The sequence below is a fragment of the Balaenoptera acutorostrata genome, chromosome 2 (assembly GCF_949987535.1).
Source record: "Balaenoptera acutorostrata chromosome 2, mBalAcu1.1, whole genome shotgun sequence".
In the NCBI taxonomy this organism is placed as follows: domain Eukaryota; kingdom Metazoa; phylum Chordata; class Mammalia; order Artiodactyla; family Balaenopteridae; genus Balaenoptera; species Balaenoptera acutorostrata.
Window position 1 is genome coordinate 163129512 of NC_080065.1, and position 27265 is coordinate 163156776.

The 27265-nt window shown below is 39.4% G+C and overlaps 1 protein-coding gene across 1 annotated transcript in view; it reads left to right on the forward strand.

Annotated features, from left to right (window-relative positions):
• LOC130707372 (ELKS/Rab6-interacting/CAST family member 1-like) overlaps window positions 1-23519 on the forward strand; it is a 55487-nt gene extending 31968 nt beyond the window's left edge. Inside the window, 2 exon segments of the mRNA XM_057541604.1 lie at window positions 19975-20108; window positions 20868-23519. Coding sequence (XP_057397587.1) covers window positions 19975-20108; window positions 20868-20941 — 208 coding nt within the window. The 3' untranslated portion in view covers window positions 20942-23519.
• The last annotated feature ends 3746 nt before the right edge of the window (window positions 23520-27265 follow it).

Here is a 27265-nt window from a genome sequence, read left to right on the forward strand (position 1 = left end):
GGGCTCTAGAGCGCAGGCTCAGTGGTTGTGGCACACGGGCTTAGTTGCTCCGCGGCATGTGGGAATTTCCTGGACCAGAGCTCGAACCCGTGTCCCCTGCATTGGCAGGCGGATTCTTAACCACTGCGCCACCAGGGAAGTCCGACCTATTTTTTCTTTGTGGGTTATTCTACATTCAGACAGGGAAAATAATATAGGACAAGTTCAAGATTAAAGATGTTCTGTAGAAACATACTTGTTATCTTAGATGTGCACTGTCAGTGTGTAGCCACCAGCCACATGTGGCTATTGAGCACTTGAAACATGGCAAGTCCAAATTGAGATGTGACATAAGTGTCAATTACAATATGCATTGGGCTTTGAAGACCAAAGTACAAAACAGAAACGTAAAATAGCTTGTCAATAGTTTTTTTATATAGACTACAGGTTTGAAATGACAATAATGTGTATATATATTAGATTAAATAAAATATATTCTTAAAATTAATTTTACCTGTTCCTTTATCACTGTTTAATGTGGCTGCTAGAAAATTAAAAATTTCAGAAGTGGCTTGCATGTGTGACTCATGTTCTATTTTTGTTGAACAGAAAGAAACCCACTTCCCTGTTTTTCTGTAATCAAATGTGTAACTATTTGCTGAATTATAAATCCTTAGTGGGAAAGCAAAAAAACAAAAGAATTTGGTGTGTGAGTATGTTTAATGAAATTTGCTGTGAATAGATTTTAAAATAAGTACAAAATGTCAATGGCATTCTTCATAGAACTAGAATAATTCTAAAGTTTGTATGGAAACACAAAAGACCCTAAATAGCCAAAACAGTCTTGAGAAAGAAGAACAAAGCTGGAGGTATCATGCTCCCTGATTTCAAACTATATTATAAAGCTACAGTATTCAAAACAGTGTGGTACTGGCACAAAAATGGATACATGGATCAATGGCACATAATAGAGAGCCCAGAAATGCATCTACATTTATATGGGCAATTAATCTATGACAAAGGGCCAAGAATATACAGTGGGGGAAAGACAGCTTCTTCAACAAACGGTGTTGGGAAAACTGGGCAGCTACATGAAAAATAATGAAACTGGACTGCTCTCTCACACCATGCACAAAAACAAGTTCAAAATGGATTAAAAGGACGTCCTTAGTGGCACAGTGGTTAAGAATCCTCCTGCCAATGCAGGGGACACAGGTTTGAGCCCTGGTCCAGGAAGATCCACATGCCACGGAGCAACTAAGCCTGTGTGCCACAACTACTGAGCCTGCGCTCTAGAGCCCGCATGCCACAACTGCTGAAGCCTGTGTGCCTAGAGCGCGTGCTCCACAACAAGAGAAGCTGCCACAATGAGAAGCCCGCGCACCACAACAAAGAGTAGCCCCCGCTTGCCGCAACTAGAGAAAGCCCACGTGCAGCAACAAAGACCCAACACAGTCAAAAATAAATAAATTAATTTAAGAAAATAACCAAAAAACCAAAATGGATTAAAGACTTATATGTGAGACCTGAAACCATAAAACTTCTAGAAGAAAACATAGGCAGTACCCTCTTCAATATCGGTCTTAGTAATTTTTTTTTGGATATGTCTCCTCAGGCAAGGGAAACAGGCAAAACTAAACAAGTGGGACCACATCAAACTACATAGTTTTTGCACAGCAAAGGAAACTATTAACAAAGCAAAAAGACCACCTACTGAATTGGAGAAGATATTTGCAGATAATGTATTCAATAAGGGGTCCAAAATATACAAAGAACTCATACAATTCAATATCAAAAAAAAAAACTTGATTAAAAAATGGGCAGAGGATCTGAGTAGACATTTTTCCAAAGAAGACATACAGATGGCCACCAGGCACGTGAAAAGATGCTCAACATCACTAATCATCAGGGAAATGCAAATCAAAACTACAATGAGGAGCAGAAGCAAGAAAAACTACAATCCTGCAGCCTGTGGACCAAAAACCACAGTTACAGAAAGATAGAGAAGATGAAAAGGCAGAGGGCTTTGTACCAGATGAAGGAACAAGAAAAAACCCCAGAAAAACAACTCAATGAAGTGGAGATAGGCAACCTTCCAGAAAAAGAATTCAGAATAATGATAGTGAAGATGATCCAGGACCTCGGAATAAGAATGGAGGCAAAGATTGAGAAGATGCAAGAAATGATTAACAAAGACCTAGAAGAATTAAAGAACAAACAAACAGAGATGACCAATACAATAACTGAAATGAAAACTACACTAGAAGGAATCAATAGCAGAATAACGGAGGCAGAAGAACGGATAAGTGACCTGGAAGACAGAACGGTGGAATTCACTGCTGCGGAACAGACTAAAGAAAAAAGAATGAAAAGAAATGAAGACAGCCTAAGAGACCTCTGGGACAACATTAAACGCAACACCTGCAGAGCTGGTGCCCAGGCAGGGTGAGCTCTGGAGGAGAAGGCTTCCAGAGTCCCCAACGGTCTCTGCACGGTGGCCCATCCGGTGCCAAACACCTGCCACCCACAGCGAGAAGTCCCAGCCGCTAGAAAATCCAGAAGGGTTCAGGCTCTTTGCCCTTGGGCCGGGTTTCTCCACGGGCTGGGCTTGCCTGTGGCCCCCGCCCCACCCCCGCCCCCGCCTGCCCTTGCTCTGTGACACGTACAATGGAATGTCACAGCACCAGGCTGAGCTGTTCAGTGCGTGCTAGACCTCGAGAAGAGTTAGAAGCTAGGGAGAAGCTCTCCCACTTTCACTCTCTTTTCTCAGATCAGGCAGGCAGCAGCTCTGATATGGAAGCTATGGACACCACACCTCCTTCCCAGGCCGGCATTGTCCATTCTGCCCCTGTTTTCCCCGGCCCCCCATTTACGGCTTCGGCTGCCATTGGTCATTCAGCAGGCAGCACCTCTGACCCCGAAGCTATGGACACCACACCTCCTTCCCGGGCCGTCACTGTCTATTCTGCCCCCGTTTTCCCCAGCCCCCCATTTACGGCTTCAGCTGCCATTGGTCATTCAGCAGGCAGCACCTCTGACCCCGAAGCCATGGACACCACACCTCCTTCCCGGGCCGTCACTGTCCATTCTGCCCCCGTTTTCCCCAGCCCCGCATTTACAGCTTCAGCTGCCATTGGTCATTCAGCAGGCAGCACCTCTGACCCCGAAGCCATGGACACCACACCTCCTTCCCGGGCCGTCACTGTCCATTCTGCCCCCGTTTTCCCCAGCCCCGCATTTACAGCTTCGGCTGCCATTGGTCATTCAGCAGGCGGCACCTCTGACCCCGAAGCGATGGACACCACACCTCCTTCCTGGGCCGTCACTGTCCATTCTGCCCCCGTTTTCCCCAGCCCCCCATTTACGGCTTCGGCTGCCATTGGTCATTCAGCAGGCGGCACCTCTGACCCCGAAGCGATGGACACCACACCTCCTTCCCGGGCCGTCATTGTCCAGTCTGCCCCGTCTCCAAGTAGAACCACTACCCATTTCACACCGCTGTTCCAAGTTCTGGGAACACACCACCCAGTGGTAGCAATGCCTCAGCCCGTGCCTCGACTCAGTTACCTGAAACGCCGGCCAAAAGATAGACCAACCTTTCAAAGTTATGACAGAAAGCTGAGTAAGTTTTACGCGTGGAATTGCAATTACTATTATTAACAAGCACAACTGTAGTGCTTAGACTACAACAAGTACTATTGTAAGTGCTTAGCAAATATTAACTCACTTAATCCTCATAATGGCAACCCTATAGGTACGTAATATTCACCTTTTTGGGGGGAAACTGAGGCCCAGAGAGGTGGAATAGCTTGCCTAATGCCACACAGTAAGTAGGTGGCAAAAACCCAGGACTAAAACCAGACCGTCTAGACTTTCATCACTTTGCTGTGTCACCTTATTATAAGTTGTGGTTAGGGAAAGGACTAAACTGACAAGACTCTGAACTAGAGAAGGGAGAAATGAGAAAATGGGTGATCCTAGAAACTAGAGAGGATTTAGGCTCAGAAATTTCTGGTGATGAGACCCGGAAGAACAAGAACTTGGCTGGAATATTAACTTGGGGTAGTATCTGAATCCATCGAGAAATGGTCTTGTTTTCTTTAAAATTTAGAAAGGCCAGTTGGATGAAGATGAATGAAAAAAAAAGTAGAAAGGAAAAGAGGAAGGTGCCTTAAGTGAGACATAACCTCTTCCCTCTAAGTACTGGGGTGGGCATCCTGTGGGAAAGGATGGAGCTCTCTCTACCAGGTCTGTCACCAGGATGAACAAGGAGAAACATGGCAACCACTGTACTGGTTTTGATGATCCCTCAAAACCAAGGCTTCAGTTTCCGAGAACGACCTACAGTAGCGTACCTGCCATGTGTCAGACATGCCACCAAGTGTGTTTCCAGTCACACATTTTAATTGGAGAAATAGTTGCTATGAGGTACGCATTAGTTTCCTATGGCTGCTGTAACAAATTACTACAAATGTGCTTGCTTAAAACAAAACACACTTATTTTCTTATGGTTCTGGAAGAGAGAGGTCCAAAACCAGTTTCCCTGGGCTGGAACGAGGAGTTGACAAGGCCGTCCATCCTCCTTCTAGAGGCTCCAAGGGAGAATCTGTTTCCTTGCCAGCATTCCTTGACTTCTGGCCACATCAATCCAACCCCAACTTTGTCATCACATTCTCTTTGGAGTAAAAACGCCCTCTGCCTCTCTCTTATGAGAATACCAGTGGTTACATTTGGGTCCATCCAGGTAGTCTAGGAGACTCTCCCCATCTCAAAACCCTTACTTTCATCCCACTGGCAAAGTCCCTTCTGCCATTTAAGGTGACATTCACAGGTTCTGGGGATTAGAATGTGGACATTTGGGGGCAATGGTATTATTCAGTCTACTACAAGGTAGATACTATTATCTTTCTCAGATGCAGGAAATGAAGTTGAGGGAAGCAATTTGTCTCAGGTCTACAATTTCCAGAGTAGATATTTAAATTCTGCCAGTGAGACTTCAGGACACACTCTAACCAACTTTAATCTGTGTCCTGAACTACTGCATAATCCTTGGTGAAGAGTCACACTTGGGTATCAAGACCCAATTGAATACAATACTATGTTACTGTCTCACCTTTCACTTTATTTGCCTGCTGTATTCATAAGTCTTGCCCAGAGCACAAGAGTTCAGAAAATTGTTATGCAGGTTTACTAAGAGAACGCATTTACTGTTTGATGTGCATGGAGTAATGGAAGGTTTTTTAAAATAGAATATGCCACCAAGTAGTGTTATCACCATTTTACGCATTTAAACAACCAGACAACAACAACGAAAAGCTACAGATGCAAAGGTGTCAGGGACATGTCTAAAGGTTAACTGCCAGGAAAAGGGCTGGAACCAGATGCCAGATGCCCAGGCCTGAATTCATCCTGTCCAGTCCTGATTAAGCACCTGTTCAGACGGCTTGTGGCTCATCACCCAACACCTGAGTCTTTATATCCCAGCTTCAAGACGGAAGTTAGCCGAGGGATCACAGATACTGTGCTAATCACTAATTCGTAATCTGCTATCCCCATCCTTTGTGGGACAGAAGTGGGCACTTCTAAAATCCTTTTCTGCTTGAGAAAGAGCAGAGCAGCCTTTGCTCCTCTGGCTGTGGCCTAATGTGCTTTGCAAAGGTGATTTGGCAAGTGCAGCTGCAAACCCATCTCCAATATCACACGTCTATGGAAAATTCCAGTCAGGTTTTAGACCCAGTCACAGTACATTTTCCTGAGGATCAGTAATGATTTGCTGAGGATCAGTAATGCTCTCCGTATGCTGGCTGACAAGGCCATGACCTCTGCGCTTACTATACTCCCTTTGTCAGCTCCGCTCTGACACAGTTGTCCGCGGGATTCCTTAGGAATATTGGAGGTATTTAGGCACAATTTCAGGGGCCGCTCTTGCCTGTTTCCTCTCATTTCTTAATCAACATTTCCCAGTTGAGACTATAAATAATTCAACTTGGGTAGGTTATCAGAGGCATTCTTCCCTACTCTACTCCATTTGAATCTCTGTGCTCTTCAAGTTTCACATACGTGGCATCACATATTTCCCATCATCGCTGTTTTCAGCAGTCAGGGCTACATAGGTCATTGGCAAGTTCATTAGCCTTTCCATTTCTTTCCCTCTTGACTCTTTAAGAGTGATTTGCTAAAGACTGTCCGCTTCGATGTTTTACAAGGCTCAGTGGTACAGAGGCAATATTGGAATTCTGCCCTGGAGAAATAGACATTCTGTTAATTGTTCTCCTTCTCTTATAGAACAGGAAAGAGATGCATCTATCACACGGTTACTCAAGGTTTCTCTACTTGCATTGCCAAGGATCTTCATAAGACTGGTAATACTCACATTTTCTGTTGGAAGGTAAGTTGCATTCCATAAAATTAAATCCACACCATATGAGAACTTTAGTCTAACCTCTCATCTATTGATTCATGAGGTTTGACTCACTGAGATTTTCCCTCCTCATACTATTGTGAAGAAAAGGAATTGTTGGCCAAATCCATGGTCAAATATTTATATTTGGTTTCCCAGTTTGTCAGTTATCTTTATGTTTGGGTTGCCTTTTGCTGTGCAGAATTCTTTAATTTTTATGAAGTCAAATCAACTCGCCTTTTTCTTTATGATATCTCAGTTTCATGTTCTGCTTAGGGACAGACTTCCTCATAACAAGAGTATGATTTCTCATCCTATCTTACATTCTTCTAGGTATTTGTTTCTTGCAATGGAATGTTACCCAATGTATGCTACACATGCAGTCCTCGCTCTGAACAGTTTGCCCATGCATGAATTTCAGTTACCATGATTTAGTTAAATAATCCCAGGACCACAACAAAACCATCAAATTTCAGTTACTGCCATACTAACTGTGAGGAAGGGCATAAAGTACAAACTTCACAGCTAGTTCTTAACTCCACAGATCACCCGGGATATAACAGATGTGTATCATGGTCAGTGAACAATCAGGTCCCTTCTTTCAAAGTCTGTAGGTGATTGGTCACTGTGCATGTTATTCAGTTCACCTACAGACAGCAAGGTCCATGTATTGCTTAGAATTGAACCGTTTAAGCTTCAAGTATTTTGGAATTTTCCAGCTTTGTTTTTGTTCTTGACTTGCAGTTTGACCTCGCTGCAGTCTGAGAACAGACTTTATATGATTTCTGACATGTTAAATTTGTTAGAGTGTGTTTTATGGCCTAGAATGTGGTTTGTCTTCGTGTGTACTTCATGTGAGCTTAAGACAATGTGTATTCTGCTGTTGTTGAAGTAGTCTGTAGATGTTTATTATATCCATTTGGTCGATGGTGTTGCTGAATTCAGCTATGTCTGTACTGATTTTCTCCCTGATGGATTTGTCCATTTATGATAAAGCGGTGTAGAAATCTCCAGCTATGAGATAGTGGATTTATCTCTTTCTCCTTGCAGTTCTATCAGTTGTTGTCTCACGAATTTTGATGCTTTGTTGTTAGGCACATAAACATGAAGAATTGTTATGTCTTCTTGGAGAATTGACCCCTTTATCATTATGGAATGTCCCTCTTTGTCTGATAATTTTCTTTGCTCTTAACTCTGCTTTGTCTGAGATTGATACAGCTTCTCAAACTTTCTTTTAATTAGTGTTAGCATGATGTAGCTTTCCCCAACCCTTTACTTTTAAGCTATATGTGCCTTCATATTTAAAGTAGATTTCTTATATTTGGATCTTGTTTATCGATCCTCTGTGACCATCTCTGTCTTTTAACTGGTGTATTTATACCATTGGTATTTAAAATGATTATTGATATCATTGGATTAATACCTACCATATTTGTTACTGTTTCATATTTATTGCCAGTGTTCTTTGTTCCTTTTTTACCTTTCACTCTTTTTCTGCCATTTCTCGGTTTAATCAAGCATTTTATATGATTCACTTTTCTCTTCCTTGAAAATCCAGACACGATGCACTGGTGAAATTCACTGCAGTACATAGTCCTTTAGAGATGTGGTGTTATAGAAGCATTGCATAGTCTTATGATTAGGTCTCAGTCTTACAATGAGCATGTGCTCCTCAGCTATGAATGTCACAAGTGCCTCTCAGTATTTTCCCTCACCTTAGGTGAAACCCAGTGGCCGGCAGGGGTCACGGTAGGATATTTCCCTTCCCCCAGGTCAGTTAGGCTCTGACAAAACCCCATAGGTTAGGCCTCTGGTAAAACAGTTTCTCCTGAGGGCAGGCCTTATGAAGAACAGCAGAATGCTCTGGTGTATTTCAAAATTGCTCCTTTCACCCTCCCCCTGCCAGAATTCCAAGGGGATTTTCCTTTGACCTTCACCTGGTAGTCACAACCCGGTAGAGCTCAAGAGACAAAACTCGCAAAAGGATAGGGTCTTCCCTGGAGTTTTTACCTCACAGACTTTTCCACACAAGCCTCCAGCAATCCTTCAAATATAGTTCAGGTTTTCCTACCTCACCATTGCTTTCCACAGAGATTTCTGCTCTTGGGTTTCTGTTCCGGTAAGTTGTTACTCTCTGTATCTGCCATCTGCCTCTCCAGTTTTGGGCACGGTGATTTTTCCTGTGACCTCACTTCTCTAATGAATCTAAGAAGAAGTGTTGATTTTTCAGTGTGTCCAGATATTGACCTGTTAGGACAGAGTGGCAACTTCTAAGCTCCTTCCTTGCTGGACTCAAAACTAGAAGTCTCATAAGTTTTTTACAGTGGAATAAAACATGTTAATTTTCAATACTTCTAATGTTTTAGGTTGCACTGTATTAACTAAATACAAGATTTACTAATTTTTTTAAGTCTATCTATAACTTTATAACAAACAAGAAAGTTTCTGGTGTTTTTGTCAGAAAGATTTTAAGGTCATAGAACAATAATATTTTCCCCATCAATCACTGAGATCAACTTTGCACAGTTCAGCTTCTATGATCATTTTTATAGCTCCACAGTGAAGACAGCCTGTACTTTATTTACCCTATATTTTATTTCTCACATATACATGGGTTCCTATTCTGCTTTAATAATCTACTGATGTACTGTTACAGCGTATTAGATTCTTTTAAACTACTGAAATTTGGAGTGTGTTTTGATATTGGATATGGACATTTCTTTCCTCATTCCAACTTTATCCTACTTGAAAAAATCTGCTTTATGGTGATAAATCCCTCTTGATCATAATGACTTTTTAAAAATATGTTGCTGGAATCTATTTGCTAATATTACTTAGAACTTAAGATCTTCAAAGAAATGTGCTTCTAGTTACTTTTTGGGTAAATTTTCCATATCTGATTTTTGTATTAGGACTCTTCTAATTTTTTGATACATTGGAAAATAACTGATGTCTTTCTAAGGTGTATATCTTTGATTATATTTTCTAATTTCATAAAGCTACTTGTATTCTCTACTCAAAACAGGAGTAAATAATGGCTGCATATAACTAATCAGTAATCAGCCATTTTGTCCAGATTTTCAAATGTGTTGGTATAAAGCTACCATAGTATTCTTTCGTAATTAAAAAAAAAAAATTCTCTCTGTGTTATAGCTAGTCCCATCTCGATCATATTTGCCAAATATTGCTTATTTTATTGGTCTTTCTAAAGAACAAGCTTTTGGTTTTATTTGCCAAGTTTACTGCTTTTCTTCTCTATTTTTGACTTTTCTCTTGATTAATTTTGTCCTTCCACTCTTTTGGATTTACCTTGTTCTTTTTCTACGTCTACTGTCCAATACCTGTAGCTTCAAGAGCCATTTTCAACAACTCAACCAGCTCTGCCAGCTGTGTCACGCCCACTTCATCATATGCCATTAGAACTTAATCTCATACACTGGGTGAAGACTCAGCAGCCTTATTTTGCTTTCAAAATTGTTCTATGGCCTTGGATCCTTCTTCTTCTCCTAAATTACCACTATCATCAGGGAAAATTCTAGCGGGCCTAGAATTCTAGGCTTGCCTTTCCTCCAGTTTCATAATAAAAGAAAAAAACATTTCCACCCTTTTTTTGATGTTGATCGAAAATTTAGCAGCACTTCTTTGCACTGTATTCAAATCCCGAAATATAAGCAAGCCTTCATGCACACAGGCTCACTGAAATGTCATAATTTTAAACTATGTATGACCTTGAACAGTGACCTTTCCAAATACTCTACACTCTTCCTAGGTGTTCAGAGTTTTTCATTCCTACATCTTTTACACATGGTCGATTTGTGTCGTAAGTTCTTCCTCCCTCCCACTTCGGAGTGTATATCCAAAGGAAACATCATCATTTTTGAAGAGATATCTGTACTCCCACATTCACTGTAGCATTATTCACAAGAGCCAAGGTATGGAAACAACCTAAGTGTCCATAGTAGATTAAAGGATAAAGGAAACACGGTATATATATACAATGGAATATTATTCAACCTTAAAAAAGAAGAAAATCCTGTCATTTAAGTCAACATGGATAAAACTGGAGGACACTATGCTAAGTGAAATAAGACAAAGACAAATAGTGCATGATGTCACTTATATGTGGACTCTAAAAAAACAAGGAAATAAATCAACTCTTCCCTCCCTGGACATTTTCCTCAGCAGAATCTAGCAGCCTCTACTATGAGTCTTATCTTTTTTTTTTATTGTTTGTACCAGATCCCAACCCCAGGGAACCTATGTATTTACCAATGTATATCTAGATTATAGTTTACCATTGTTCTTTTTCTTTGTAATTCATTCCTTCCACTTCTGGCATCAGAACCTCATTTTTCCTTTGGAGGAGTCCTTGTGATTCAGGTAGGCTGTGTCTCCCCTCCCTAGGCTGTGTGACTTGGGGTTGGCTAGACACAGTGTTTTATATATACTCTGTATGTCCTAAGTACTTATTTCTCTGTTTTCCATCATTTTCCCTCCAAATTTTAGTGTAGTTATTTTTTAACTGACATTTGTAATCCTTTCTTTTGTTTGACTAAGGTACTGTTCAACCGATCTTCTGAGTGCTTAATTTCAGCTTTTTTAATTCTAGAAGTTTCTTTTGGTTGCATTTCACAAATACTTTTTGCTTAAATTGTATATGTTGTCCTTTTTTTAATACATTCATCATAATTTTAAATAATAGTTTCATTGATATATAATTTACTTTCCATATTATTTAAAGTGTACAATTTAATGTCTTATGCATCTGCCACCACCATCAATTTTAGAAGTTTCATCCACCTCCCCAAAAGAAAAAGAATCTATTATAAGTCACTCACTCCCCCATGTCTCCAAACCCTAGGCAGCCACTAATATCCTTTGTCTCTACAGATTTGTCTAGACTGGACATTGCATACAAATGGAATCATACGATTACTTAGCATGTTTTCAAAGTTCATGCATGTTGTAGCATGTATCAGTACTTGATTTCTTTTTATGGCTGAATAATAATAGTCCATGGTGTGGATATTACTATGTTTCATTTATCCATTCCCAGTAAATGGCCATTTGGGTTACTTCCACTTTGGGGCTCGTATGAATAATGCTGCTGTGGTTGGGTTTACGTGCAAGTTTTGTATGCAGGTCTAGATTTGTTTTTTAAATTAACAGACTATTTCAGAGCAGTTTCTGGTTTACAGAAAAATTAAGCAGAAAGGACAGAGTTCTCATACTTCCTTACCTCTCACCCTAGTTTCCCCTATTATTAACATCTTACATTAGCGTAATACATTTGTTATAGTTAATGAACCAATATTGATACATTATTACTAACTAATGTCCATGCTTTACTTTAGACCTCACTCTTTGTTTTGTACATTTTATGATTTTTGACAAACGTACAATAACCTGTATCCACCATTACAGAACCATACACAGGAGTTTCTCTGCCTTTAAAATTCCGGGCTTCACCCATCCTTTTCTCCCTCCCCACAACCTCTGGCAACCACTGATCTTTTGACTGTCTCCACACTTTTGCCTTTTCCTAAATTTCATACAGCAATCATATAATATGCACGTAAGCCTTTGCAGATTGGCTTTTTTTCACTTAGCAATATACATTTAAGCTTCTTCCATGTCTTTTCGTGGCTTCATAGCCTTTTCTTTTTAGCGCTGAATGCTATTCCTTTGTACGGATATACCATAGTTTGTTTATCCATTCGCCTATTGAAAAACACCTTGGTTGATTTCAAGTTTTGGCAATTATGAAAGAAACTGTTATAAACATCCATGTGCAGGTTTTTATGCGGACATAACTTTTCAGTTCCTATGGGTAAATACCAAAGAGCATGATTACTAGATCACTGTATGGTAAAAGTATGTTTAGTTCTGTAAGAAACTGCCAAGTATCCTGCTAGCAACAAATGAGAATTCCAGTTGTTCTGCATCGTCAACAACTTTGGCAGTATTTGGATTTTAGCCATTTGAATAGGTGTGTAGTGGTATCTCACTGTTGTTCTAATTGAAAATTCCCTGATGACATGGAATGTGTAGCATCTTTTCATATGCTTATTTGCCATGTGTCTATTTTCTTTGTTTAATCATAGTTGTTTTGTTTTGTTTTTTAACCGCCTACTAACTCTTGTCCTCCTGTGTCTATTTACATTGTCCTTTTTTTTTTTTTTTTTTTTTTTTTGAGCTTTTAATCATTTAGTCTTTTTCCTGGTATGTCCAATTATTTTTTATATTAAAATTGGGCTTAACTTATTTTAGGAAACTATTAAGATACCTCCACATTCTGGATGCTGTTATCGTTCTCTTGAAAAGATTTCCTTTTGCCCATGGCAGACAGTTACTATAGGGACTGGAAACCTTAGTCCATTCTCAGTTTGAGCTCATTCAAAGCTGTTTTTCAGTCTGTGTGAAGGTTGCTCTATTTCTGTCTTGTCCTTCCTCTACGGGTGTTGCCCTTTGGGATTACCATGTGAAAGTTTGGATTCTCCTTATTCCCAACTACCCTTGTATTTGTTAGGCTTTAAATGTAATGGTTCCCCCAGCCCTGTGAGACTAAGGATATGTGTAGCCTGTCATTCCATTAGTTGTTGCTTTTAGCTTGAGCTCTTGCCGTTTGGCTTCTGTGGTTAGAGTCTTTTGAACTCCTTGGCTTTTCAGTTCCTAGGCTGTATGAGTTGAATCAGCAAATGCCCCAAGGAGAAAAGCTGCACCAAATGTCAAGCTTGCGTTTGTGTTTCCCTTCTCTCCAGAACTTGGCCCACATGTCTCGGTGTCTCTCGAACATTCGGATGCCGGCGAACAGATGTTTTCTTACTTTTACCAGGTTTTCTAAAATTTCTTTAGACTTCACCTGATCTTACGTTATTACTGAACTATCATCTCAATTATCCCTAGGAAGAAAATTTACAATTTTATGTTTTATTTTTTTATTTTCTATATTAACTCAGTTTCTGTAGAGACCTTTTACCTGATTGTTCAGTCTAGTTCCTGTGTTACCAGTAAGATGGAGATAGGTGGAGGCTAAGAATATTGGGGGGGAAATCACTGATGAATGATAATGTCTCGTTCTTTTTGTTTTTCCTCTCCTTATTTACTCTGGCAGCCTACATTTGCCCTTCTTGATTTGACCCAGTTGCCCAAATAAGCAACCCACTCTGGCAAAGACCTGACTTTACTCTCATAAATGTCTGCATGTTAGGATTAGCTAGATGATGAACACCATGCCAGAGTTCTTTGTGTGACCAGTCAGAATGGCCATCATCAAAAAAATCTATAAACAATAAATGCTGGAGTGGGTGTGGAGAAAAGGGAACCCTCTTGCACTGTTGGTGGGAATGTACACTGATACAGCCACTATGGAGTACAGTATGGAGGTTCCTTAAAAAACGAAAAATAGAACTACCGTACGACCCAGCAATCCCACTACTGGGCATATACCCTAAAAAAACCATAATTCGAAAAGAGACATGTACCACCATGTTCATTGCAGCACTATTTACAATCGCCAGGACATGGAAGCAACCTAAGTGTCCATCGACAGATGAATGATAAAGAAGATGTGGCACATATATACAATGGAATATTACTCAGCCATAAAAAGAAATGAAATTGAGTTACTTGCAGTGAGGTGGATGGACCTAGAGTCTGTCATACAGAGTGAAGTAAGTCAGAAAGAGAAAAACAAATACCGTATGCTAACACATACGTATGGAACCTAAAAAAAAAAAAAAAAATTGTTCTGAAGAACCTAGGGGCAGGACAGGAATAAAGATGCAGACGTAGAGAATGGACTTGAGGAGACGGGGAGGTGGAAGGGTAAGCTAGGATGAAGTGACAGAGTGGCTTGGACATACATACACTACCAAATATAAAACAGATACTAGTGGGAAGCAGCCACATAGCACAGGGAGATCAGCTCGGTGCTTTGTGACCACCCAGAGGGGTGGGGTAGGGAGGGTGGGAGGGAGATGCAAGAGGGAGGAGATATGGGGATATATGTATATGTATAGCTGATTCACTTTGTTATAAAGCAGAAACCAAGTCACCATTGTAAAGCAATTATACTCCAATAAAGATGTCTAAAAAAATGTTAGAGAGTAAAAAAATTCAAAAGAATTGGCCACACTCCTCCAACAGATTCTCTAACATTTAGCAGAAGAGAATTCACACTCAATCTGGTTTATGAGTAAAAGACAAGTCAGCTTTAAAGTGGATCACAGATGACAACATTTCTTTTCCATGTGCCTGCTTTGGAGCCATATTTCTGCTGACCACTCAAAAACTTCCTCTTGAGTATTCTGTGATATATTAGAACCAGGAATAAGGGATGTTAGTGCTGGAAGGCTCAGCCGGTGGTCTGCCATTTAATTCACATATCCTTTCTGCACCAGACTCTTTTAAGATCACTGAGTTAGCCTAAGAATTTTGAAGCTGTGGAATTCAAGACGGTACATTACAATATGCCAATATTACTATTCTCCTGCTCTGACATTCTCCACTGATGGACAGATGAAGGAGAAGGAAGGGCAGTCACCAGTAACTGAGAGTAAATGAAACTGGAATATTATAATTCCGTATCATTTGAGTGACTGAATTGGCTGGCAGAGTGTTCTCCAGTTAAGGGTGAGGAAAGATTAATTCTGCACATGACACCACTACTGTATTTATACAAGTCTACTGGGACAGTTGTTTGCCTTGAATTGTTTCCTTCATTCATTTCGGTCAGACAGTTGTGTTGACTGATTTTCCTTTCTGATGTATGAAATGGCTGTTTGACTGAATTGACCATTTAATTTCCACTGATGCACTGTAAAAACAATACATTAGTCAGATTGGATTGGCAGGTATGAAAATGTTTACCCCAGAACTAGACAGAAATATAATATTGCCTTCTACAGAAATGTAAGTCATATGCCCTGGATTTGGGGGAAATGTTCCAATTTTAACTATTTTGCCACTTTCCAAACATGTAGGGTCACTGATCCCATAGTAAAAATAAGAAGATCTGTGAAGTCCAGATAAAAATAGTTTTGTGTCACTCTGACAATCACATAACACAAAAGAAAAAACTATTATGAGATAAATTTTACTGAGTTTCATACTTAGCAAGAGGTGTTTCTGTGTAAACTTCTGAGTCTTATTCTACAAGTTCTTTAGGAACAAACATTTCAAATATATTCATAGAAAACCCTTTTTATTTATAATTTCATTCTTCCAATGTTTATAGTTACTATGACAGGCCATTTCTCCATGTCCCATCCCATGATTCTCTGCTCCCATTGAACATTTGGAAATTGGTGGCATGAGCAGGAAAGTGAAGCAGTTTTTGAGATTATTGAATAATGTTGATGTTATAAAGACTGCTTTCTTCCACAGTTGACAAACTTATTATGGTACCGATGGTTGGATACTACTCTTAGAGATGAAAAAGGTCTTAAGGAATCTTCCATATTCCATTCACCAATCTGTGTTCTTGTTCAAAGCAAAATTAATTCCTTTCAAAATTAACGTGTTAGCTTAATAATAATTTTTTTTTTAATTTTTATTTATTTATTTATTTATTTTTGGCTGTGTTGGGTCTTCGTTTCTGTGCGAGGGTTTTCTCTAATTGCGGCAAGTGGGGACCACTCTTCATCGCGGTGCCCGGGCCTCTCACTGTCGCGGCCTCTCTTGTTGCGGAGCACAGGCTCCAGATGCGCAGGCTCAGTAGTTGTGGCTCACGGGCCTAGTTGCTCCGTGGCATGTGGGATCTTCCCAGACCAGGGCTCGAACCCGTGTCCCCTGCATTGGCAGGCAGATTCTCAACCACTGCGCCACCAGGGAAGCCCTTAATAATAATTTTTAATCTTAAAATAATCTATCTGTGAGAATGGGAATTTTTGGTGGGAAAAAGTGACAGAAGATGGGACAAGAAGACAATTCATAGAAAGACAAAACAGAATTTTTTAAATGGTGGGTACGAACTTCTGTTTCCAACTATATCAGTTTACCTTAGGAAAACATACTAGAAAGGCCAGATAAATCATAAGCAACATTTGACTGTGAGTGTTAGAAAGCTACTGAGGTAGCCATGACCTAGAAGAGTAAAATAGAGAAAGAAACTCACTGAAGTGAGAACAATATTCTGCACATGCTTTTCTAGCCCAGTCATTTAGAAACTACCGATGAAGAGCAAAAGTCTGAGAAACCAAATGTGACTCCTAAGAGGTAGAAAAGCCAGGAGATCTTAGGACAATGTCATAGGACTAAGGAAACCAGAGTTGGAATTGAGAAATAACAAGGCAGCTAGAATTTTAAGGACCAAAATCACAGAGAGAGTAAAGATTCAGAGAACTGAGCTGGATTCCGCAACAGTGTTCCCTTGCAGTATTTTCCATGTATAAATAGGTAGACAAGGCAAGATGCTAAGAAGTCAAACAAAAGCTAACTGAAGTCAAAGCAAAGACTTAGTTGGCTCATAATGCTGAAGAGACAAAACGGGGGTTCAGAACCTATGAAAGATTTCTGGCCCAATGGAAAACTAATGATATGGACTAGGACATTGAAAGTCTCTACATATGTGTGTGTGTGGGTGTGTGGGTGTGTGTGTCTGTGTGTTAGGAAGGTTGATGCAACATCTACATTGAACCTGATAAAGAAGGAAAATGAGTATGAAGTTGGTCCAGTGACTGAGGTGATCTTCCCCTCTGCTCCCTACCTAAGAATAGGAAATTCTCTCCTCAAGAAAATACAGTTGACCCCTTGAACAATGTAGGGGTTAGAGACGCTGACTCCCTGTGCAGTCAAAAATCCACATATAACTTTATGGTCGGCCCTTCTTATCTGTGGTTCTGAATCTGAGGATTCAACCAACCACAGATCATGTAGTACTGTATTACTTACGGGAAAAAAATCCATGTATAAGTGGATCTGTGCAGTTCAAACCCAGGTTGTTCAAAGGGCAACTGTAATGTCATTCAGATTCTCTACAACTTGTCATATCCCAAGTCTGGTATTCATTCACTGAAGAACCACCAGGACTACCAAGAAAAGGAGAATTAAATGAATAAAAAATAAAACAGAATCAGAATCATAGATGACCTAAACATTAAAGTTCATACATATTTTGGTAAATGTTATCAAGTTCAAGAAAATAGATGACAAGGTGGAGAATTTAACTTGACAACTAGAAACTAGGAACTGATTGAAGTTGAACTGATAGAAATAAAAATTATGCGAAATTTAAAACTCAGTAGTGGATTGGACACAGGTAAAGAGAGGTAAGTGAACTGGAAGATAGAGTAGTAAAAATATTAAGACTAAAGCATGGGAAACGAAAAGAATAAGAAGTACACAAAAGCGCCTTTGAGACATATGGGCCACAGGAAACATTTTTATCATATGTGTAAACTGGAGTCCAAAGAAAAAAGGAGAGAGAGATTGGGATGAAAACAATATTTCAGAAATAACAGCTGAGAGTTCTCTCAAACTAAAAAGAATATATGGAGCCATACATTCAATAAGCACTAAAAAAAATGCAACAAGAATAAATACAAAGAAAACCACACCTAAGATCACCACAGTACAATTCATGAATAACAAAGAAAAACATGACATCTTAAAAGCAGCCCCAGGAACAAGAGAGAGATTCCTTTCAAAGGAACAGGATTAAGATTACAGCTTACTTCTCAACGAAACTGATTGGATACTAGAAAATAATGGAGTAACATTTTTAAGTGCTAAAGAAAAGAGCTGCCCATTGGGAATTCTAGAGGCAGAGAAAATGTTGTTTGGAAGGAAAGATGAAATAAGGAAATTTGCAGACAAACAAAATTTAGAAAATATGTTCTCATCAGAACCGACTGAATTAAATTATAAAGGGAGACCCCCAGGCAGAAGGAAGGTTATCACAGATGAAAATAAGGACTTTATAAAGAATTATGTATAACAGAAAGGATAAATAAGTGGATAAACCTAAATAAAATCTAACTGCACAAAAGAGTAATAATAAAATATATCAAAAATTGGAATGCATTAAAAACAAATGGAAGAGGAAAAAAGTAGTCAAAGAAATTTAAGATCTCAGCATTGCTTGAGAAGCAGTAAAAAAGCTAATAAGTCATGGTACATGTGTAACTGCTACTTATGTAAAAATAACAAGCTAATACAAGGGAAAATGGAATTTGAAGAAATCTAAAAGGAAGAAAGAAGAGCAAAAGGAACATAACAAGGTGGGACAAATAGTAAACAAGGAGTAAACGGTCTATAAGAAAATACATTAGGGCTTCCCTGGTGGCGCAGTGGTTGAGAGTCCGCCTGCCAATGCAGGGAACACGGGTTCGAGCCCTGGCCTGGGACGATCCCACATGCCGCGGAGCAACTAGGCCCGTGAGCCACAGCTACTGAGCCTGCGCGTCTGGAGCCTGTGCTCCGCAACAAGAGAGGCCGTGACAGTGAGAGGCCCGCGCACCGCGATGAAGAGTGGCCCCCGCTCGCCACAACTAGAGAAAGCCCTCGCACAGAAACGAAGACCCAACACAGCCATAAATAAATAAATAAATAAATAAATAAATAAATAAATAAAATTATTTAAAAAAAAAAGAAAATACATTAACTGTAAATACTCAAAGGACAAGGATTATTGGAACAAACAAAAAACCTAATTCTATGCCACTTACAAGAGACAAGAGTCAGACTCTAAATTAAAGGATTCAAAAATTATGTCATAACAACAATAAATACAATTGAAGATTTTTTTTAATGTTAACACAGATTTGAAAGCCAAAATTATCACTGGCGATAAGGCAGGATAATAAAACCCACTGTTACTTTACAAGGAATATATTATATGTCTAAACTTCAATGCAGTATATGAAGGGAAATTCCAAAAAGCTAAGTCCAAATAGAAAAATCTAAATTACCTAGATCAGTAACATAGAACCGCAACAACAAATCAGCAGATGATAGAAGATCTGAATACCATCATTTAAAACTCTGGCCTAAATTTACATAAAACCCTGCACCAACAATGATGGAATATATATATTGCGCAGAAATTTTTAGGTGCACATGGCACATTTATAAAACTGACTATATGCTGGTTATAAAACAAGACTCCGAATAAGCAAGAAATTAAAAAATATATAACCAATATTTTACCAAATAGTTGGATATTAAAAACATACTTCTGATCATTATGTAGGTCAAAGATAAAGTTGCAATGGGAATTAGAATTTTATTAATTGAATGATAATGAAAATATGCCATAACACAACCTGTGGGTCGCAAATAAAGCTGTGGTCACAGAGAAGTTTATGTATTCAAATTATATTCTCTAAATGTAAAAGATAGCCTATCACCCTGAGGTAGGCAGCTCCTGAACTGTACCTGGTGGGGAAGGCAGGGCAGAACTTCAGGAGGCCAGCTGAGAGCACGGTGAACACCATGTCAGGAGCAGTCTCCAGGAAAGAGCATTTAATGTACAAAGGGATGACTAAAGTATATTTAAGAGCTAGCACCCTGACTCCTCTTAAGGATGACTTACGGTGCCGGGGAAAAAATAAGAAGTGCTCGATGTAGAAGGTGAATAACTTTGTAATTCCCAGGAGAATCTTGGTACCAGGACCGCAGAATGAAGAACTTGGAGTCCCCGTGGCTAATCCAGCGGAGGGAAAAGGAGAAACACAGACGGGAGAGAAAATAAAGGGAACCCTTGGTGCTGCTGCAGGCCCAAGTCCAGGTATGTGCTCTCTATCGCCACATCTTAAATAAAAGCCACCATGTTCCTCAGTCTTTCAGGTACTTAGAATTTCTCTTTAGAACCTGAAAATGGGGTCAGGTTTCCTGTCTGCATTGCTACGGTACAAAATAGAGGCAGGATGCTTGAAATAGTTCTCCATCTGGCAGAGGAGGCCTTGAAGCTGTGAGCCACTCACTGCGAACCAGCAGGACATGAAGGATTCTTGAGCAGATCTGAAGCTACTGGGAGGCCTTTCAGGAGTTAAATCCCATAGTAAATACTGTACCTTCAATGGCCCCTTCTCCCTCTCTGTCCAGTCTTCCTCCACGCGCGTGGGGGCCCAGAGGGGTTAAATGAGCACTCTTTGACTTGTACTTGGTGGTCCCAGAACTTGACTTGGGCTTGGAGACTTCCATGAAAAGTCTGCCTTCCATCTGCTGGCTTGCGTTTCTTGGTCTCTCTGCTCCAGGCTAATTCCTTCAACCTGCTTTTTCCATTTCTGCCAATACTCCCCCTCTCCAGACCTTCCTAATGCTCTTCTGGGGTGGGAGGAGGCTTACTGAGGGCAATGTGTATTTCTAGAGGGAGAGGTGACCACAGTGCTCGTCCCCTTGATTATTCAGTTTCTGTCTGGATTAGTCGTGGGTGTTTGTGCACCCCAGCCTCACCCCCAGGAGGCTTAGAACACTGTCCTTATCTCAGCACTGAGCCTCTCTCTAGCCTCCTTCCCTCTCTCTCCTTACCCACCTTTACCCACAGACTCGCAGGCTTTCTGGACCTCTGAGGAACAGAAGCACTTCACAGAACCTCTGCTACAGAACCAAACATATTGAAATGACTCTTTACGAAGATATTGAAACAACAGAAAAAGAAGACATGACGATTGTTTCTCCTGAGGGTTCAGTTACCTAGGGGGCCTTTAGCAAACTTTGATTGATACATCTAACCCTTCCTTCCTTGGCAATAGTTGATCACACTGTGAGGAAAACAAGTTAGAGAATGGAAAAATAATATTTGGATTTCAACGAAATAATAAAAATGCAGGGAGTATCTTTGACTTTTGCAAGGTGAGAAGAGAGTTTACATTTTGATTATTTGATGGCAGGAATCCCTTTTAAAACAGGGCCAGTCTGCATGATGCATTGAAAAATCAACCTTTTCAAATATAGCCATAACCCCCACAAGATTTCTTGATTCCTCTGGGGTCAGATAAACCATCACATTTCACAGTGGTGCCCTGTACATGAAAGTGATAAACATAATCTGGAAGCACAGCAGTGGCTAAAAATATGGAGCTGGCAGCCATTCGCTGAAATGATTTTTTGCTTTTAATTCATTGCATAAAATGCTCATGTCCAAATTCAGGCAGGTAGATCTTACCAACCATCAAGAGCTTCAACCCTGCTAACAGTTAAGTATGCACTTTTAAACCCTACTTTGACTGCTCCAGAAACTTACTGGGTTTCTTCAGTGCCTCTGTTACTATTTCCTTTGTGTCATTTTGTTTTTCTTTCAAAACATAGCTGTGTGACCTTGGGGAAGTTATATTATTTCCTTGAGACTTGGTTGCCTTCTCTGTGAATATCTGGGTATAATTTTAGTATTGCCCAATAGAATTTTCAGTGATAATGAAAATATTCTACATCTGTACCGTGCAATGCAGTACTCAGTAGCTACATGGAGCTAATAAACATCTTTGAAATATGGCAAATGCAACTGAGGAACTGAATTTTTAATCTTATTTTTAAATTTGTTTAAATATAAATAATGCCACGTGGCTAGCATCTGTTGACAGTACAGATCTACACAATATTTTAAGGACACTTTCCACTCAAAAACTCTACCATTCATTAACTCAGCCTAAATATTTTTGCCCTCTGACAAACAGAAAATAATTTATGCTTCCCTTGAAATTATCTGTCAAGACCTTTATCAGTTTGGGGTCATTCTATTCTTAAAATTGACTTTGCTTTATGAAACTTTAATAATGTTGGAGTTTCCTGCCCTTGGTACCACCTTTGTGATGATGGGAAATATTGTGGATGATCAAGGACCATTTCAAGAGATCATGGAGAGAAACCTCCTCCTGGATTTAATTTCATGATGAGGATGTCAAAATGCTGAATTACTTAAAATAAAACCCATACCGTTTTTATGCTAAGTTATATTCTACATGTAGCTGGAAAAATGTTAAAAATATTTTTAAAGAACTGCACATCTATTTTTGAAGCTGATTTGGCTGTTCAAGGCTTGCTAGCACTTCATCCATCTCAGTACTATTTCACTTCGTAAACAAATGCAGTTGCCATAATTGCTGCATATGTGTCTGTGTGTGTTCCCTTCTAGGTGATATGTTTTTGAAGTTGGAAACTATACTTATATCACAGCCCCTATGTAGAGCACAATATCCATTGCTAATTCAGATTGTGTTTTAAGATATGAGACAGAATTTAAGACTTTTATTATAGTCATAAACATCTAGCAAACCAACCAGAAAATAAAAGCTAATTTTCAATTGGTTGGCCAAGAACAAAAAAGAGAGGAATACCTAGTGCAAAACCGTATCTCTAATAACTACTGTTGGATTTACAGCACACACATGCTAATAAACTTATTTTAAAATAACTTCTTATCAAAGATTTGAGGTTGGACCTGAAAAATTATATCAGAAGTGAAAGTAATCATGTGGTCTGACCAGCCTGGATCACACAAAGTAAGTGTATACTATATATAAAATAGATAAAACTACGAGGTCCTACTGTATAGCGCAGGCAACTATATTCAGTACCTTGTAATAACCTATAATGGAAAAGGATCTGAAAAAGAAATACATATATCTGAATCACTTGGCTGTACACCTGAAACAACATTGTCAATCAACTATACTTCAAGTAAAACAAAACAAAACAAAGTAAGTGTAAAGGGAAGTATAGTTTTATAAATTCACCTCTGATATCCAATGGACCAACTGAAAGACAACAGAAACTACCACTTTCTAGGAGACAGGACACGGCCAGCAAACTAGGCCGTTACCCTCGGTAACGGTCATACCTGCCAAAAAATAGACAGACTAGCCTGCATTCATGAATACATAGGAATTCTTCATTTATCTGGCATTATTAGGCAATGAGGTATTGTATGTTAGGAGAAGTTTTTTTTTAATGACAAACTTAAGAGGAGTTATTTTAACCTTCACTCGGTAATTTTTTTCTAAAATTAAGAAATGTATCCACTGGTGTATCTAATATTTCCTTGATAACTCGGGGTCATCAGTTCAATCAACATTTGCATGAATAATGCGAATGGAAACAAGACAGGCATGCTTACTGAAACTGAAAATGACATAGCACTGGCTGGAATAACTGATGAGACAGCAAGAAAAAAACAAAAATGAAAACAAACCGTGCTCAAGAAACAATCAGTCAAGTTCTGACTTTCTGTACTTAGTTTCAAAAAGCGATACCACAAATCCCAGCCAGAGACTCCAGCATCATTAGCTGTCTTTCTCCTTTGTTTCCACCTTCCTTTCCTTTTCCTTCTACCCTAGATTGTTCCAGGAAGTGTTTATAGTTGCTTGCAAGACAAATTCTAATACTTGCTTTCTCTCACGCAAACTTCACCATATGTCCATGTCCTGGTGTCAGGCACTAATTTCCTTGCGAATTCCTCTCCCTTTCTAATAGACGTTCTTATTTACCCAGATCCCTTTTTATTGGTGTCCTATTCCAGACTGCTCCACTCCGCCCATCCTCATCCTGTAAAATACATTCACACTCTTTTGTGACCCTACTTATTTGCCCATTAAATAATCAATCATAGAACTGTCGGAATTAAATAGAGAGAGAAATTAAAACACTGGAGTCACTTGGAGGGTTTAAGCAGCTCCACCAGAAAATACTGGGCATGGATTTAAAGAGGCTGCACGGGACTTGCGCTTGTCCAAGTTCTTTCTCAAGAAGTATCTGAAATAAGCCTAAATTCAGAGTTAATCAGATTGGCCTGCTTTCTCAGGTGGACTGGAATTCATTGCTCTTTCCCCTCAACTCCCTGATGTCAGTGGCACTTTCTGGAGATGAGGTGGACTTCTCTGCCTACTGCAGAAGCTCAGTTCCCCCCGGGCCCACTCCCTGTCTGAAATCCCACACTTGAGGCCAGATGCCAGCCTTCCCAGAACATTCGTGGTCTCCTTTCAGTTTTTGAACTGCTCAGATTGAGTCCCTGTAGACTCTTTCTCAGCCTGAAACCTGATCTTCAACCCCTTTCCCTGACCTCGATGGTTACCTTCCTACTTTACGCCTCAGGTCCTTTAGCCATAAAATGATATATTTGCCCTTAATTCTAAAGTCTTCTTTCTAAAGCTCTACAATGTGGTGGCTCCTTGAAAATGTTTCTCTTGCTGGTTTGAATTCTGTAGAGAATTAAAACCACAGCTACTCTAAAAGACAGTAAGTTACGTTGGATAAGGAAAGTGTGCTTTTGTAGTTAGAGTAACAGGGATGGAAGACGACTAGTATGTTTTAAGATACTCATAATCCATTCTCATGAGAGTCAGGGGAAGAAGGGGAAGAGAGTTAATAAAATACCAAACGATTGTGACAAATTAAGTTCACCAAGATGTAGCTGATCAGTTACTACTTGAATAAGCCACACATATCCAATTCAAGTTTTCCTTTATTTTTCTGAGAAGGGATCCCAGTGAACTGAGTCCCATGTTCAGTAACTCCACGTTCAATGGCTTAGTCTTTCAAAACTGTTACGTTGCTGGAAGAAGAAATATTGCCCATCAGTCCTAACTGATGTTTAGCTATCACACACATTTGAAGTAAATTTATTGCTTTGCCTGATCTCAGTGTAATACATTCCAAAGGGGCAAAGAGCACACGAAAATTTATGGAGTCTCCATCTTCTACACTAAAGTGTGCAATAAATTACATATTATTTGGCCGTGAAATTCACAAGCCATAGGAACCACACCATTAGCAATGTATACAGTGGTCAACAGCAGGTAATGATAATGATATAAAACAAAATAGACTGTGTATGTTGGCACTGCTGCCAATAAAGCAATCATTAAATGCATTCATACGCATCTACGTACGCTAGGTAAGCTCTTTGAGGGCTATTGCTATGAATTCGACATACCTGTCAGGATATTATAGCCCAGTTTCTATGGCCTGTATTCAAAGACGCTGAGAAAGGGTTCCTGTGGGTAAATTCAGACCTTTTCTCAATATAGAATTTGGGCAACATGCATTCTGAACAGCAAAATTTCACACTGCTTTCAATTTTCCTACACTAACTGCCACCTCAACAAATGCAGGATTAAGTATAATGGATTATAAGAAGTTAGAAAGGAAAGATGGAAGAAGAGAAGGAAGGTAGAAAAAAGGTGGGTATGGAGTACTTCAACATTTATGTAAAGAGTGGACCTAAAACTAACCTGAGGTTACCCTCAACTATTAGCATATGCTATAGAAACTTAAATGAAAAAATTTTTAAAACCTGCAAGGGAAACTCAAAGAGTCTTTGTTTTTTTTTACTTTACTGCATATACACGTCCATCTTAAATAGTCTATGTGCTTATATCCAATAAGAGAGCGTTGTTTTGCAAGGCTATTTGGGTTCTATCAGCATGTAAAGGTCGGACAACTCAACTTGAGCAGAGTTAGCCTTCAGGTGAATAATTGCTTCTTTCAGGTTGTGAGCATTTGAATTTTCCAGAAATGTTTCCCAAAAAATTAAAACTAAAAGAGTCCTAGGACAGCGTCCTTTAGAAGTTTTATAGTATCAAGGTTTTTGGAGGAAGAGTATCCTTGTCGATTATCAACACCATGATTCCAAGCAGGTCAATTTATGCTGAGAATATTACATAACAGAACCCACTTCACCTCCAGTATACTGACAATGATCTTCCTTACTTCAACCTTGTGCTTCTTAGTAAAGTTGAAAATACTGAGCCAAGAACAGACAGTGACAATGCCAGAGACCCAGATGTACCTGTAGGTGCCTTCAGACAAAATCAGCCACCCAGGCTAAATAAAGTCCTGGTTCAAAACATCCCAACATGAATGAATCTCAAGAACCATATGCTGAGCAAGTGAAGCCAGATCAAAAGGGCACCTACTGTAGTATTCAACTGACATGAAATTCTAAACTGGGCAAAATTCATCTCGAAAGATAAAAAACAAATCAGTGGTTGCCTTGGGGTGGGAGATGGGGATACTTTTGCAAAAGCCTAGGAGGAAACTTTCTCGGGTTTTTGAATTGTTGTCTATCTTTATGGGGGTGGTAGTTATACAAATGTATACATTAATTAAAAGTCACTGAACCGTTAGCTACAAATGTCTGCATTTTGTTGTATGCAAATGATACCTTAGTAAGGTTGACTACAAAAGGAACCCAAAACAAAACAAAGCAGAAGAAAAACCTCTCAAGACCTCAAAGGAAATACACTGTTTTCTTCCAGGGTACCAGATTGGAAATAAGGCATTGGTCTGTTCTACCCTCAGATTATCCCTAGGATTATGTAGTCTATTTTAAAGCACTAGAGTCCCCTATCAGAAAAACTCACCCCATGTTTACTCACTTTGATTTCTTCTCTGCCTCTTCTCCCAACACAGTGAAGTCATTTACGGAAGAAAACCCAGCTTTTTCCAACTTTGCATCATCACATATTCTTTCCAAAGCTATTACTTATGGAATAAAATTTGGCTACACTTTGTAAAAATCTAGCTTTTTGAGCCTTACAAATCTTAACGGTTAACCTACTGCCTCCATTGGAATTTGGGGAAAAAATTATTTTGCAAATGAATAGCTGAGATTTGACATTTTTGTTTTTTTGTGATTTTCTCTTCCCCTAAGAGGGAAGTGAGTAGGAATGAGAAACACATACATAAAGAAAAAAAAAATTATCTTGCTGCCTTTGCATGGTTATAATTTATAGGAGGCCCTCTTCAACAATAATCTATCATCAGAATCAATAAAATATAATCTCCATGAAGGCCAGGCCAGGATATTTGTCTCTTTTTCAGCAGATTGCAATACAAACCACATTCATGGATACGCTTCGTGATGATCTTTGTAATACTGTAACGGTTGACCATTTCCTCATGCCTTTTCACCTTAACTTAAACCTGCTTTTTCACTAATGACCTCAC